This window comes from Gobius niger (assembly GCF_951799975.1).
Source record: "Gobius niger genome assembly, chromosome: 16".
Classification (NCBI taxonomy): domain Eukaryota; kingdom Metazoa; phylum Chordata; class Actinopteri; order Gobiiformes; family Gobiidae; genus Gobius; species Gobius niger.
In genome coordinates this window covers 8,049,682-8,062,224 of record NC_136867.1, presented here as the reverse complement: position 1 = coordinate 8,062,224, position 12,543 = coordinate 8,049,682, and the positions used below count along the sequence as shown (strand labels likewise).

The following is a 12,543-nucleotide window of genomic DNA, read 5'->3' as shown; positions in this document are numbered from 1 at the left end:
TGTTCGATTTTATTTTGATTATTTCTTTGATTTTATTTGATACTATTTGATATTATTTGATTTTATCTTATTTTCTGTCTTTTTTTTCCCTATTTTCAAACAGAACTTTATGTGAAAGAAAGGAAAGAACAGTGAGCCCCGTAAATGTCCACTGGGCGGCGCTGTTCAGAGCTGCTGCAGCTTTCTGCGCTGATGAAAACACTGGGGGTCAGAGTTGAATGTCTGACAGAAAGCTGGAGATGGATTCTATATTTCACGAGAAAGTAAGTAAAATCATTTGTAGAGAATAACAGTGCTGGTTCACATACATGAGCGCTTTCTCTTCACCAGTGTGTCATGTGACTGGCCGTAAGGCGAATGCACCAGGGCGTAATGTATTGTTCTAATAGCATCAAGCTAATGACAACTGCTAACCAAAGTTTTTGATTTTCTTTGCAGTAAGCATTCCACGATCTTGTTGTAGATCTGTCTGTATTATGTTTGCCAGCCCTGATAATTCACATCGTTGTGATTGTTCAATGATGTGAATGTTTGATCAGTGAAGTGCTTATGAAGTGGTTACGTCAGCTAGCCATGTAGCCGCTTTTGCAGATGGCCAGTCCTGGGTCAGTAACATAAAGCAGATTTCCAGCCTGTTCGAGCGTGTTTGTGATGTTTGCTCAAGTTTAGAAAATATCTTGAAAAGCATGTACATATGTTTGCTAGGCTTGACATTGTTGTTAACTTTTTTTTTTTTTTCACAAACAATTTTCATTTTAATCCAACAGTTCTATCATTTCATCTCCATATCCCTTTCTTTTAACACACACATGTTCCAATATGATTCTTGTTTACATTATAAAAATAGATTTTGTTTTGGTTTTTTTTTGCAGCAGGAGGGCTCTTTGTGTGCCCAACACTGTCTGAACAATCTTCTCCAAGGGGAGTACTTCACGCCTGTGGACCTGTCCTCCATCGCTCATCAGCTGGATGAGGAGGAGAGGGCACGGATGGCTGAGGGGGGAGTGGGCAGCGAGGAGTACAGGACTTTTCTTCAGGTAAGGAGAAACCTTCAATTGCCATTCTTGCAGTTACGCTACCCAATGCTTAACGTTTTTTTCTTTTCTTTTTTAGCAACCTTCTGGCAATATGGACGACAGTGGATTCTTCTCAATACAAGTGAGCACTAGTTTGTTTCTCTAAATGCATTTTATACAGTGTCTGAGCTGCAACTCTTTTCTGTCATTGTGTTTGCAGGTCATTAGCAACGCTCTCAGAGTGTGGGGTCTAGAACTAATCCTCTTTAACAGCCGGGAATACCAGAGTCTGATGCTGAATCCAATGTAAATGCCTTAGTTTAATTGATGCTTTTTTATCTCTGTCGTTTAACAATAAAAGCAAAATGTTTTTTGATTTTTTTTTCAGAAATGAGAAAGCTTTTATCTGCAACTACAAGGAGCACTGGTTCACTATACGCAAACTCGGACAGCAGGTACCAATAGTGTGGAGTTCGTCATAACATTCTCTTAACACTTTCCTTACTAACATTGTTTTTTTTGTCTTTATTGCAGTGGTTTAATTTGAATTCTTTGTTGACTGGACCTGAATTAATATCGGACACATATCTAGCACTTTTCCTTGCACAGCTACAACAAGAAGGTAGCGTAGACTACATATACCAAAAATGTGTTTTATTTGAAGTATTCATAATCACTCTGCACAGGTTACTCCATTTTTGTGATCAGAGGAAATTTGCCGGAGTGTGAAGCAGACCAGATTCTAGCGATCATGAGAGTACAGCAGCAGCAGCGGCCCCGGCTCATCGGGGAGGAGGAGGGACAAACAAGCTCCGGGTAAGTGCCTTGCAGAAAATTATATTATACATTTCAGAAAAGTCTTCCATATTTTTTGTCTTTTTACAGTAGTCGGTCTGTAGCTCTGGGCCAGAATGAGATGGGGGTCGGCGTGGTGGAGGACGTAGTGGATGAAGATGAGGAGCTGAAGAAAGCCTTGGCTCTCAGCAGACAAGACATCGATGTGGAGGATGAGGAGGCTGACCTGCGCCGAGCAATACAACTTAGCATGCAAGGTAATGGTAAAGGATTACAGCACCATCCATATATTATTGTGTACTGATAAATACGTTTTTATTTTATTTAGGGGCTGTAATGAGCAATACCTCTGCAGAACTTCCAACAGGAAAAGTACAATCTAGTAGCCAGATAGCACAAGGGGACAGCCAAAGTGAGACACTCACAGCTGAAGAGCTGAGAAAGAAGAGACAGGCTTACTTTGATCGGTAATTTGGGCTTTGTTCTTTTTAAATAATTATTGTCCATCAGCAAGTATTGCTATTGTTACACATGTATCCTTCTAGACAACAGCAACAAGTTCAGTCCAACATTCCTCAACAAAAAGAGACAAAGCCTTCTGACAGCTCGGGTAAGTTTTTAGGTTAATTCAACTTCAATAAAAACCTTTCTGAGAACGGTAAATAAAATACTTTGTCCTTCTGGAATTAGAGAAATCAGGGACCAAACAGGACGAGCAGCACAAGCAGCCCTGAAGTTGTCCTCCGGTGATCAGCTCTCTGGGTTTGGTGTCCCCATAAGGGGTAGCTTCGCTCCTTCCTTTAACCTTTTGCACATGCAAATGTAAGGACTGGCAGAAGGCTGACAAGTGCTTGGCTGGTTACAGGCCATAGAGATGAGATGGACATGCAAGAAGTGGATTTCTCAAACTGACTCAGTGTGGCTGGAAAAAGTGTAACCACGAAGATTCATGATGCATTTTATCCAAGATTGCAAATGCCTTTTTGCCATGGCGCCTTCAATTTCTATTGTAAATGTTTTGAATTCCTTTCCTTTGGAAGGTATTGACAGAATCTTGAGCACACAGCTGCTGTGTTTAAATGCAGACTGTTAAAGGCACTTCGAGGTCACTGCAGACCAAAAGGTAAGCCATAGATAGAGATTTGATGTAATGGACCTGAGTTTGTAGACCTTCATGTCTTTGAATGCCGACCTCTCCAATACACTGGCATAGTTTTAAAGAAATGTACTGTATGCTTTTGCCCAGAAATAGATTAACACTGGCTCTTTAAATCTTTCAACAATGTATAGCTTTCCTTTTTACCCAGCACATGCAATCTATTCCATCCAATAGCATCTGGTTTTACTCTTTGCTGATGCTACGTTTGCTCAATAGCTCAAATAAACGTTAGTGCTTTTAAATGTGATCTCATAGCCACTGTCTGGACCATAGGAGATGCACACGTTATTATTTACATTTAAATCTATGGCGACCTTTCAATTTTCCCCAAGACATGACACGTATTGCACCTCTCCAGTATTTAGATTACTATTTTGAAGTATGATGTGAACCAAAACAATCATTAAGACACATTTTTTCCACAGCTGAAGGTTTGTTGATGCAATCCTGAAGTTTAAATGCACTAATTAGACCTGCTGTATTTGATACATGCAACAGTATTTTCATGATGAATGAACTGTAGCTTTGTTATTGCCTTTACTTTTATTTGACCAAGTAAAAGTAAGGCAAAAAACAAAGCAGGAACTGTATGTATTAATAAAGGTTGCATTCATGACATTCTAAAAATGATTTCAGATGGAGGGCAGGGGACTTAATGCGAGAGTCACCAGTTATGTAAGAGACGGCCAACATGAATTCCATTTATGCTGAGCGTGATTTTGTCCACAAATCATCTTGTGACTTAAAGTCCTTTCACCTGACAACAATTCACCATCATTGAATAAATAATTGGAAAATGTCTATCCATTACCCAAGTTCAATTTGACTAATAAAGAAGACCTTGAACTCTATCAAACAAGGTCAAAAACAACAAATATGCCATGCTTGTGTCAGCTCTCAGTTGTACCGAAGACAAAAAATGTCCTCAATACTAAAACAACCTAGGACAGATGACTGTTTGAGAACCTTTTTCTACGGACTCTTCCATAGAGCCCTGGCCTGTCCTCCACCTCAGTATTAAACTGTAGGATTCGACGGCGTCACGTGATCGCAACCTTTCTGATCGTGTCACTCTATGAAGGTGACCGTTACGTAACTTCCAAATGAGATACTTTTCCAAAGAAGCATTTTGACATTCACTCGTTTCCCCTAATATTTGGACCCACTACCAGTGGTCTGTTTGCAGTGCACCTTTTCTCCAATCGATTTGATCATTTACACTCTTTCCGTTGTAACATATCTGTAAAAATAGTGCTTTAGTGCAAGAATGAAGCTTGACCTCCGCTATTGAATCAATGACGTCATATGTTTTTCCACAACTTTGGGCTTTTTATTAGTTTTGGTTTGTTGGGTTGTGCTCACTTTTTACTCACTACATTCTGACTGTAAGCACTAATTCCTCATGTTGGGTTGTACGTCGACGCTGAACATTTCTTTGATACTTATTAGTTGATTAAATCGATGTTCACTCTTTATACCATTTCTTGTTCATTTTTTGGCGGGGGGTTCTCAAAACGCCCACAAAGGGGTTAATGTGTAGCTCTCTGAACACACTTGCACTTTGCTTCACCAAATAAGAGGCTGAAGCGTTGGACATCCTCTGGCCCCAGCTGGTATGTATTAGTTTTGTAGTGCACTTGAATTGAGTGATTTTTGGTGATTTTATGTTATTGTCTTGCCAGGAACCATGACGGACCGTCTCTCCAGGACGACTTGGGCGTTTTCCCTCATCATTCTGTCCGCCTTTGCCCCGGCTCGCCCAGAAATCCTACGAAATGCCACAATCACGGATCTTTCCCACAAGAATATGGACTTTGCGATGAATTTGTACAGAAGAATATCCAGCTACGACGACAGAAACGTCTTCTTCTCCCCTCTGAGCATCTCCACGACTTTCGCCGCCCTCCTCATGGCCGCCGGCGGTGACACGCGCGAGGAGATGATAACGGGACTCAACTTGCGGCAGTTGGAGGAGGAAAACCGGCCCGAGCTGATCCCGCGGCTGTTCCAGCTCCTCCACGAGAACATCACACAGAACGGGTCGCTTCGGCTCGACCAGGACATGACGATGTTCCTGAGCGAGAAGCTGCGCGTGGAGAAGGCGTTCGAAGAGCAGATGAGGGAGTATTTTGAGGCTGAGATCAAAACCGTGAACTTCTCCAATGCGAGGCAGTGCGTGGCCCGCATCAACGAGCACATCAAAGGCAAGACGAAGGGGCGGCTGACGGAGATGCTCTCCACGCTCGATGCGGAGACCGAGCTCATGCTTGTCAACACCATATTCTTCAGGGGTACGTAGAACGAGCGCCGGTCTTAATTGTATGTCGCCACAGCTGCCAAGAGGCTGACTGACGGGAAGGTGGCTGCCAATCCCGCGGGGATTATAGCACCAAATTTTGGATCGGTGGGCGAACGCTCGACCAGCTGAGCCATGCAAGTAAAGTGTATAGGGAGGTGCGCTATATAAAACTCAGAGCTTTATTTTGAACAGCTCTAGCACTGCGTATGTTGCAAGTACCCTTTAAGTCAACATGTGACGAAATGGGTATTTTTCGGAGTCGATGTGTGACTATTTGGAATGACCATATACAACATCAACAAATCATAATATGGCGCAAACTTCACGCATCAGGCTGATTTTTATCACAAATGACTACTTTTACAACATACTTTTATGGGTGGGGAAAGAATTTTACCCTACAAAAAGAGAAATAAATTCATTTTGCTCCTTTAAGCTCTAATGGCTCTAAAGCCTTTCATGCATCTCTAAACTATGTCGTTCAGCAGTACAAGCAGCACTGCTACAATTATGGCAAATACTATTACTGTGCTTTAAGTAGCTCTTTATCTGGGAAAAAAAAAAAGTTGATATTTGTGTGTATTTGACCTTTCAATGAGCCAGCCGCTGTATGAATGTTTAGTGCGGTGCCTTTACTTTCTATCACGGTGGGCAAACTGCGGCCCTTGGGCAGAAACCGGCCCTCTAAGCATTTTCTGAATTGCATAGCGGTGTATCAGAGGCTCCACGACCATCCCTCACCAGAGTGGGCTCAAATGGCCCTAAAATATAAAATGAATTGCCCACCTCTGCTGGAGGATCAGTTGTTTTTAGGGTTTCTGGTAGGTCTTCACTGCTAATGGAACCGTCTCCATGGCTACGCATATTTTCCATCCAGAAAAACTAATCAAATCCACGTTATTATAACTTGTTTCAAAAGTGTTGTACAATGTAAAGTGGTAAAAAAGAAAAAAAAGTTGGTCGTGGAGCATCCTTGAGGCAAATAGAAGCCACTGGGTCACTGAAAGGTCAAATACGCGCTAATATGAAGGACCAATCCAAAGGTAGACAAAAAATTGTAACTAAAATAAGCAAAGTTTGAAGCTTAGTACCCCCGAAGCTGTTCCCGTTCTACATAGGATCGTTCCAGTTACTTTATATCTAAATACATTTTGTTCTGACAGTTTTTTTCTTCATCACAGGGGAATGGAAGAGTCCCTTCAATTCCAACTATACCAAAACGGAACCGTTCTACATCGACAATTACAACGTGGTGAAAGTGCAGATGATGTTTAGGGAGGCCCGATTCTACATGGGGCATGATGTTTCTCTTGGTGCCAAAGTACTGAAGCTTCCCTATGACCATGGGGTGTCGATGCTCATCCTGCTGCCCAATAAAGGAGTCGACTACACGGCCATTGATGACGAAATCAGCGCCGACAGGTTTCAAGGGTGGTTACGAGGCATGAGAGAAATGTAGGTAAAAAAGTTCCAGATGTGCTTTTCAGACCTCTTTTAGTTTCTTCTATGTCATTATATAGCAGTGTGACACAAAAATCACATAAACGTATTTGTTGATCAAATGGAAAACAAGTACCTTTGTGTTTTCAGCAAAGTGGAAGTCCATCTGCCCAAATTCAAGATGGAGCGGTCGTACGAACTGCACAAGATCTTACCTGATATGGGCGTTTCCACTCTCTTCACAAACATTGCCAATCTGACAAATCTTCACAAGAACAGAGAACTCAAAGTGTCTGAGGTCAGATTCTTGTGCCTGTTCTTGGTAACGACATCTTCATGGTAATGACAATGTTCTGCGTTCTCCCATAGGTCCTGCACAAGGCTGTGATTGACGTGGATGAAGCCGGCACCACTGCGGCCGCTGCGACGACAATGGGCATCACCCCCTATTCTTTACCCCCCTCCTTCATTGCCAACAGACCCTTCTTCTTTTTCATATTCCATGAAGACACTAATGCCCTGTTGTTCATGGGCAGAGTGATCGACCCCACCAAAAGCTAGAACTGTAGAATGTCTATTAAATCTATTTTCCTATTTGTGCTGTAAATGTCCCTTTAAATCCATTGAACTCATTAAAAAGCTAACTATAATTCAGATCTTTATTTATGGTTAAGAGAGAAAAAAAAAGCAGTGACTTAAGTTCCCAAAGCTAAACTCAATTTAAAGGACCTACATCTGACTTTTTTCTTGTAGTAGGAATGAATTTTGTTTTGGTCTTGAGTTTATTTGTAAAATGAGACACGTTTCTAATTATAAAGCCTTTTCATGGATTGTGAACTTGCAGATAGTTGTTTACATTACTGTAGGAGTATTGCTCTCTGGAAGTTGTGAAACTGGCACATAAATGTGTAGAAGGGGATATTAGTTAGGTGAAAACTAAATGACTGTGGGCCACAACTAACAATTTAAAAAAGTTTACTTTACTTTCTCAATTTCATACACAATCAGGGATTACAACTAAGAAAAAAAAAAAATGTCACTATCATTTTTGTAACAACCAAAACAAAATAGGTGTAGGGCCTTTAAACTGATAGACTGCAAGATTGCAATAAGTCAATAAATATGCAAGTTAAAAGTATTTAAGTTGAAGAGTTTAATGTGCAGGATTTTTTTTTAATCAATCGAATCAAACCAGGTCTGAACAAGTAAACCACTAAACCAGGTCAAAAACAGGAACTAAACCAGATCTGAACAAGGTCTAAAAGGGTAAACCACAAAACCAAGTCGAAACTGGGACTAAACCAGTTCAATGTAGAGAGGTCACTGACAATAAAACACTTTTAGTATTTTAGTAAGTTTTAGTAAGTACCTATAATTTGTACTTTTTACTTACTTTCCACCTGAAGTTATGGCACAGAGGATTCTGATTAGTTGCTGAGATGAGCAAAGGAGGATATTAACAAAAAAGAAAATTATCTATTATCAGGTAAAATTGCAGGCCACAATCTATTACATTTGTACTACACTTACTATCACTTCAGTGCTTGATATAGGAACATTGGGAGTACCATACTAGAAAATTAAAAAAGTCAAAATACCCCTTTACACAAATTATTAACGTTTAATTTCTAAATATAAAAATATGCATGTAGTTGTGCATATTTAACGCATTAAGCAATTGTTTAAAAGGGTTATACGCGTCTTATCCAGTAGGTGGCGGTCACGAACCTCACAGACCAGAACCACGTGATCAAACTGTCATGGCGGCCTCCTCGTGTGTCAGGCGTGCATGTCAACAGTAGACGGAACATACAATCATTTTCGCATCAAGACGCCTCGGTGCAGTATTACAGTAAGTTTGCGCCTTTCATAGTCACATGATGTTGAGGTTTACGGAAACATTTACCACCAGCGAGGAGTTTATCGTTCACATTGGTTCTTTCTTTCAGTCGCAGAAATGAAGTCGAGGAAGATGAAGCCACACGGCAAGAAGCCCATCAAACAGGCGAAACGGAGCATCCACGTGAAGGGCAAATGGAAGTCCGTGGAGCTGGACCCGAGCCTCTTCTCGGACGAGGGCATGGAGGGGCTGCTGTGCTTCGAGGAGCTGACGAGCTACCGCTTGGTCGACACGGAGAAGGCGGCGGCCAGAGCAGCCAAAGAGCAGGACAGACAGCTGAAAAAGAAGGCTACCAAGAGAAAGGCCACTGAGGAGAAGGGAGATGCAGAGGCAACCGAGGAGACGACAGAAACACCCAAGAAAAAGGCCAAGAAGAAGAAAAAGATCCTGAAAAAGAGCACAGAGGGGGAGGAGGAGGAGGCTGCAGACAAAGCAGCCCAACCAGAGGGGAACGAGGAGACGAAATCAGAGGCTGTGGAGGTTTCTGTTGGAAGTTCTCAACAGGACGCATTAACAAAGCCAGCCAAGAAAAACAACAACAAGAAGAAGGCGAAGAAAACGAAGAAGGAACAAATCAATGCTTCAACAGAGGAACAGCCAGTGCAGGAATCACCTCCACAAGACCAGCCAGTAGAATTATCAGAGAAGGCACCCAAAAGCAAGCCATCAAAGCCTCCCAAAATGCAAATAAAGAATTGGACTAGTGCTGCCCTGTCTGGTTGTGAGGACACTAATGCTGACATGCGTGCGTGGAAGGATCTGTATGTCCCTGCTCCTGTCCTGAAGGCACTGAGTAGTCTGGGGTTCAGCTCGCCCACACCCATCCAAGCCCTGGCACTGCCCTCGGCCATAAGGGACCGCATGGATATTCTAGGGGCTGCAGAGACGGGTGAGGAAAAACTTCTGTGTGTGGGTTGAATTTGCAGATCAGCTCAATGGTTTTAGTAAGATGGACGAACACCTGTTGCATATGTATTCTTATTTATGTGCATAATATGTATTTTATCTTTTGAGTAGCGTCTAGATCAGGAAAAGTGTAATGTAAACAAACCCTCTGGATAGTTGGGGATTGAGTTTATCCAGAATATTTTTAATGGTTAATTGTATTTTTGTTTGGGTAAGTATTCACAAGGAACAAAAATGGCAAACCTATTAAATCTTAATGTAAGTGCCACATATTTGTTTTATGAACTAACTAACAATGTTGTTGCAGGTAGTGGAAAGACCCTGGCCTTTGCTATTCCCATGATTCACAGTATTCTGGAGTGGAAAGAACACCCCGACCAGACTGTTAAAAGTGATACCACCAAGACTGAGAGTTTGTATCTACCGGACAAGCCCACTGAGGCTGACAAAGAAGCGGAAGATGAAGCGGAAGAAGACCAGCCGGAAAGTGCAGATGTTGGTGACAGCGAGGGTGATCCTGATGATGAGGATGAAGAAGAAGAAGAAGAAGAAGAAGAAGAAGAAGAAGGTGGAGCGGATGATATCAAGCTCGGATGTGTGCAAGTAGGTGCGAAGGCCCCGTTTGACCCGGCCCCCCTGGAAGAAACTCCGAGCGACAGAAGCCAAAATCAGCCTCTGCTCGGACTCGTCCTGGCTCCCACCAGAGAGCTGGCCGTTCAGGTCAAACACCACATCGACGCCGTGGCCAAGTTCACCAGTAAGTCACGGATAGTGAGGGGTGTAATGTAACAGTGCTGCACTATTAAGCCTAAACGGTATTCTTTGCTCTTTCTCTGCAGATATCAAAACAGCCATAATCGTGGGCGGGATGTCTCAGCACAAACAGCGGAGGTTGTTGAAGCGCAGGCCTGAGATTATCGTAGCCACTCCTGGGCGACTGTGGGATCTGGTGAAGGAGAAGGATCCACACTTGCAAAACCTCAGACAACTTAGGTACACGGCATTGTTAATATAACTTCTTATAAACTTATCTAAACCTTCCATAAGTCGTTCTGTACACTGTATATTTTGTCATCATCAGTAAAATGACGTAACGTTTCATCTATTATATTGTAGGTGTCTGGTCATAGATGAAGCCGACCGCATGGTAGAAAGAGGCCACTTCAGCGAGCTGGAGAGCATACTGGAGGCGCTGCACACAGTTCACTTCAATCCCAAAAGACAAATGTTCGTCTTCTCCGCCACGCTCACCCTGGCTTACACCCTGCCCACGCGCCTCCTGCAAAAGAAGAAAAAGCGCGTGGACAAGCGCAGCAAACTGGAGATCCTCATGGACAAAGTGGGCATCAAAGCCAAGCCGAAAGTGATCGATCTGACCAGGAAGGAGGCTACCGTGGAGACGCTGACAGAGACACGGATCCACTGTCAGAAAGACGACAAGGACTATTTCCTTTATTACTTTCTGCTGCAGCACCCGGGCCGCACCATGGTGTTTGCGAACAGCATAGACTGCATCAAGAGGCTCAAATCCATTTTGACCATCCTGGACTGTCCCGCTTTCTCACTCCACGCCAACATGCTGCAGAAACAGCGGCTGAAAAACCTGGAACGATTCGCTGACAGGGAGAGGTGGGTTTGTGTCAAGCAGTGTCCGCAATCGATAGAATAAGTCATTGTGATCAGGAAAATAGTGTAGTAATATCTCACCATGTGTGATTTGTTGACATTTCTCTTGTAGTGTTGTACTCCTGACTACGGATGTGGCGGCAAGAGGACTAGACATTCCAGACGTTCAACAAGTTATTCACTACCAGGTAACTTTTTGGCAATCGATATTTATTGCGTTAAAAGACATATGCCAGATATAATTGTTACACAACACAAAACGAATTAATACTTTTTGAAAATGATACAGTTTTTGACAACAGATTGCATTTTATTAGTACAAAAATAGTTATTGGCATGTTAACATCAGGTTCCCAGGACATCGGAAACGTATGTCCATCGCAGCGGCAGAACAGCAAGAGCTACCAAAGAGGGCCTGTGTTTATTGCTGATTGGCCCAGATGACGTGCTTAACTTCAAGAAGATTTTCAAAACTCTTGGAAAGGATGAAGATCTCCCGATGTTTCCCATAGAGACGGAATGTATGGAAGCTATTAAGGTAAGAAACGATCCATAGATGGATTGTTCTAGAGAAAATACATTTGTATAACAGAGATTTGTTATGTGATACATAGGAGCGGGTGGATTTGGCCAGAAATATAGAAAGCATTGAGTATCACAACTGTAAGGAAAAAAAGCACGACTCCTGGTTCCGACAAGCTGCAGAAGCCCTCGAGGTCGACCTGGATGAAGACCTTTTACTTGGTAAGACTAGGTTAATACCAATATAAAATGAGCTTTCCAGTCAAACGCGATATTACAACGCTATTACACATTTTCTCAGGTAAATCCAAAGACGAGCACGCCGATGTCCACCAGCAGAGGATGGTGAAGGGCATGAAAACGCACTTGAAGCATTTGATCTCGCAGCCTGTGTTTAAGAAAGTGATGAAGACTAAATATCCCACCCAGATGGGGAAACTCTCGCTCAAACAGACTGCTTTGGCAGGGACTCAGAGTGCTCTGACCAAAGTCCTAATGCAACAGAGCAAGCAGAAAGTTAATGGTTCCCCACAAATGAGCAAACGTAAACAGAGAAAAGAAAAGAAAAGAAAAAATAAGCAATAATTGTGTACATTGTTAATAAATACAAAGATTGGTGGGTCTATTTAAATCCACACTGTGCAACATACCATCTTTTAAATAAAATGAATTTGTTTACATGTTTTTGTTTCTTGATGAAAAACAGGTGAAAACTCGGCAAATTAGAATATTGTAAATAAGTTAATTTATTTCTGTAATACAACAAATGTGAAACGTAATATATGATGTAGATTCATCAGTTTTATTCAGGGTTTTTGCAAACTGAGCCATAATTACCAAAACTAAAACAAATAAAGGCTTGATGTATCCCATTTTGCAT

At 42.1% G+C, this 12,543-nt stretch overlaps 3 protein-coding genes across 3 annotated transcripts; all 3 read left to right on the top strand.

Annotated features, from left to right (window-relative positions):
* The first annotated feature begins 174 nt into the window (after positions 1–174).
* On the top strand, positions 175–3,774 carry atxn3 (ataxin 3). Its single transcript, XM_079572903.1, has 11 exons — positions 175–263; positions 873–1,037; positions 1,114–1,158; positions 1,237–1,322; positions 1,405–1,471; positions 1,551–1,638; positions 1,703–1,832; positions 1,902–2,068; positions 2,140–2,278; positions 2,357–2,421; positions 2,502–3,774. Exons 1-11 carry the CDS (start codon positions 219–221, stop codon positions 2,543–2,545), a joined length of 1,041 nt encoding a protein of 346 aa, XP_079429029.1. The 5' UTR covers positions 175–218; the 3' UTR covers positions 2,546–3,774.
* An 89-nt stretch (positions 3,775–3,863) lies between these two features.
* serpina10b (serpin peptidase inhibitor, clade A (alpha-1 antiproteinase, antitrypsin), member 10b) lies at positions 3,864–7,340 on the top strand. Its single transcript, XM_079572902.1, has 5 exons — positions 3,864–4,583; positions 4,653–5,261; positions 6,451–6,724; positions 6,860–7,007; positions 7,079–7,340. Exons 2-5 carry the CDS (start codon positions 4,658–4,660, stop codon positions 7,268–7,270), a joined length of 1,218 nt encoding a protein of 405 aa, XP_079429028.1. The 5' UTR covers positions 3,864–4,583; positions 4,653–4,657; the 3' UTR covers positions 7,271–7,340.
* Positions 7,341–8,540: 1,200 nt separating this feature from the next.
* On the top strand, positions 8,541–12,334 carry ddx24 (DEAD (Asp-Glu-Ala-Asp) box helicase 24). Its single transcript, XM_079574327.1, has 9 exons — positions 8,541–8,561; positions 8,659–9,498; positions 9,823–10,272; positions 10,355–10,508; positions 10,632–11,144; positions 11,254–11,329; positions 11,491–11,679; positions 11,756–11,885; positions 11,965–12,334. The coding sequence occupies exons 2-9, from the start codon at positions 8,667–8,669 to the stop codon at positions 12,246–12,248; spliced, it is 2,628 nt and encodes an 875-aa protein (XP_079430453.1). The 5' UTR covers positions 8,541–8,561; positions 8,659–8,666; the 3' UTR covers positions 12,249–12,334.
* The last annotated feature ends 209 nt before the right edge of the window (positions 12,335–12,543 follow it).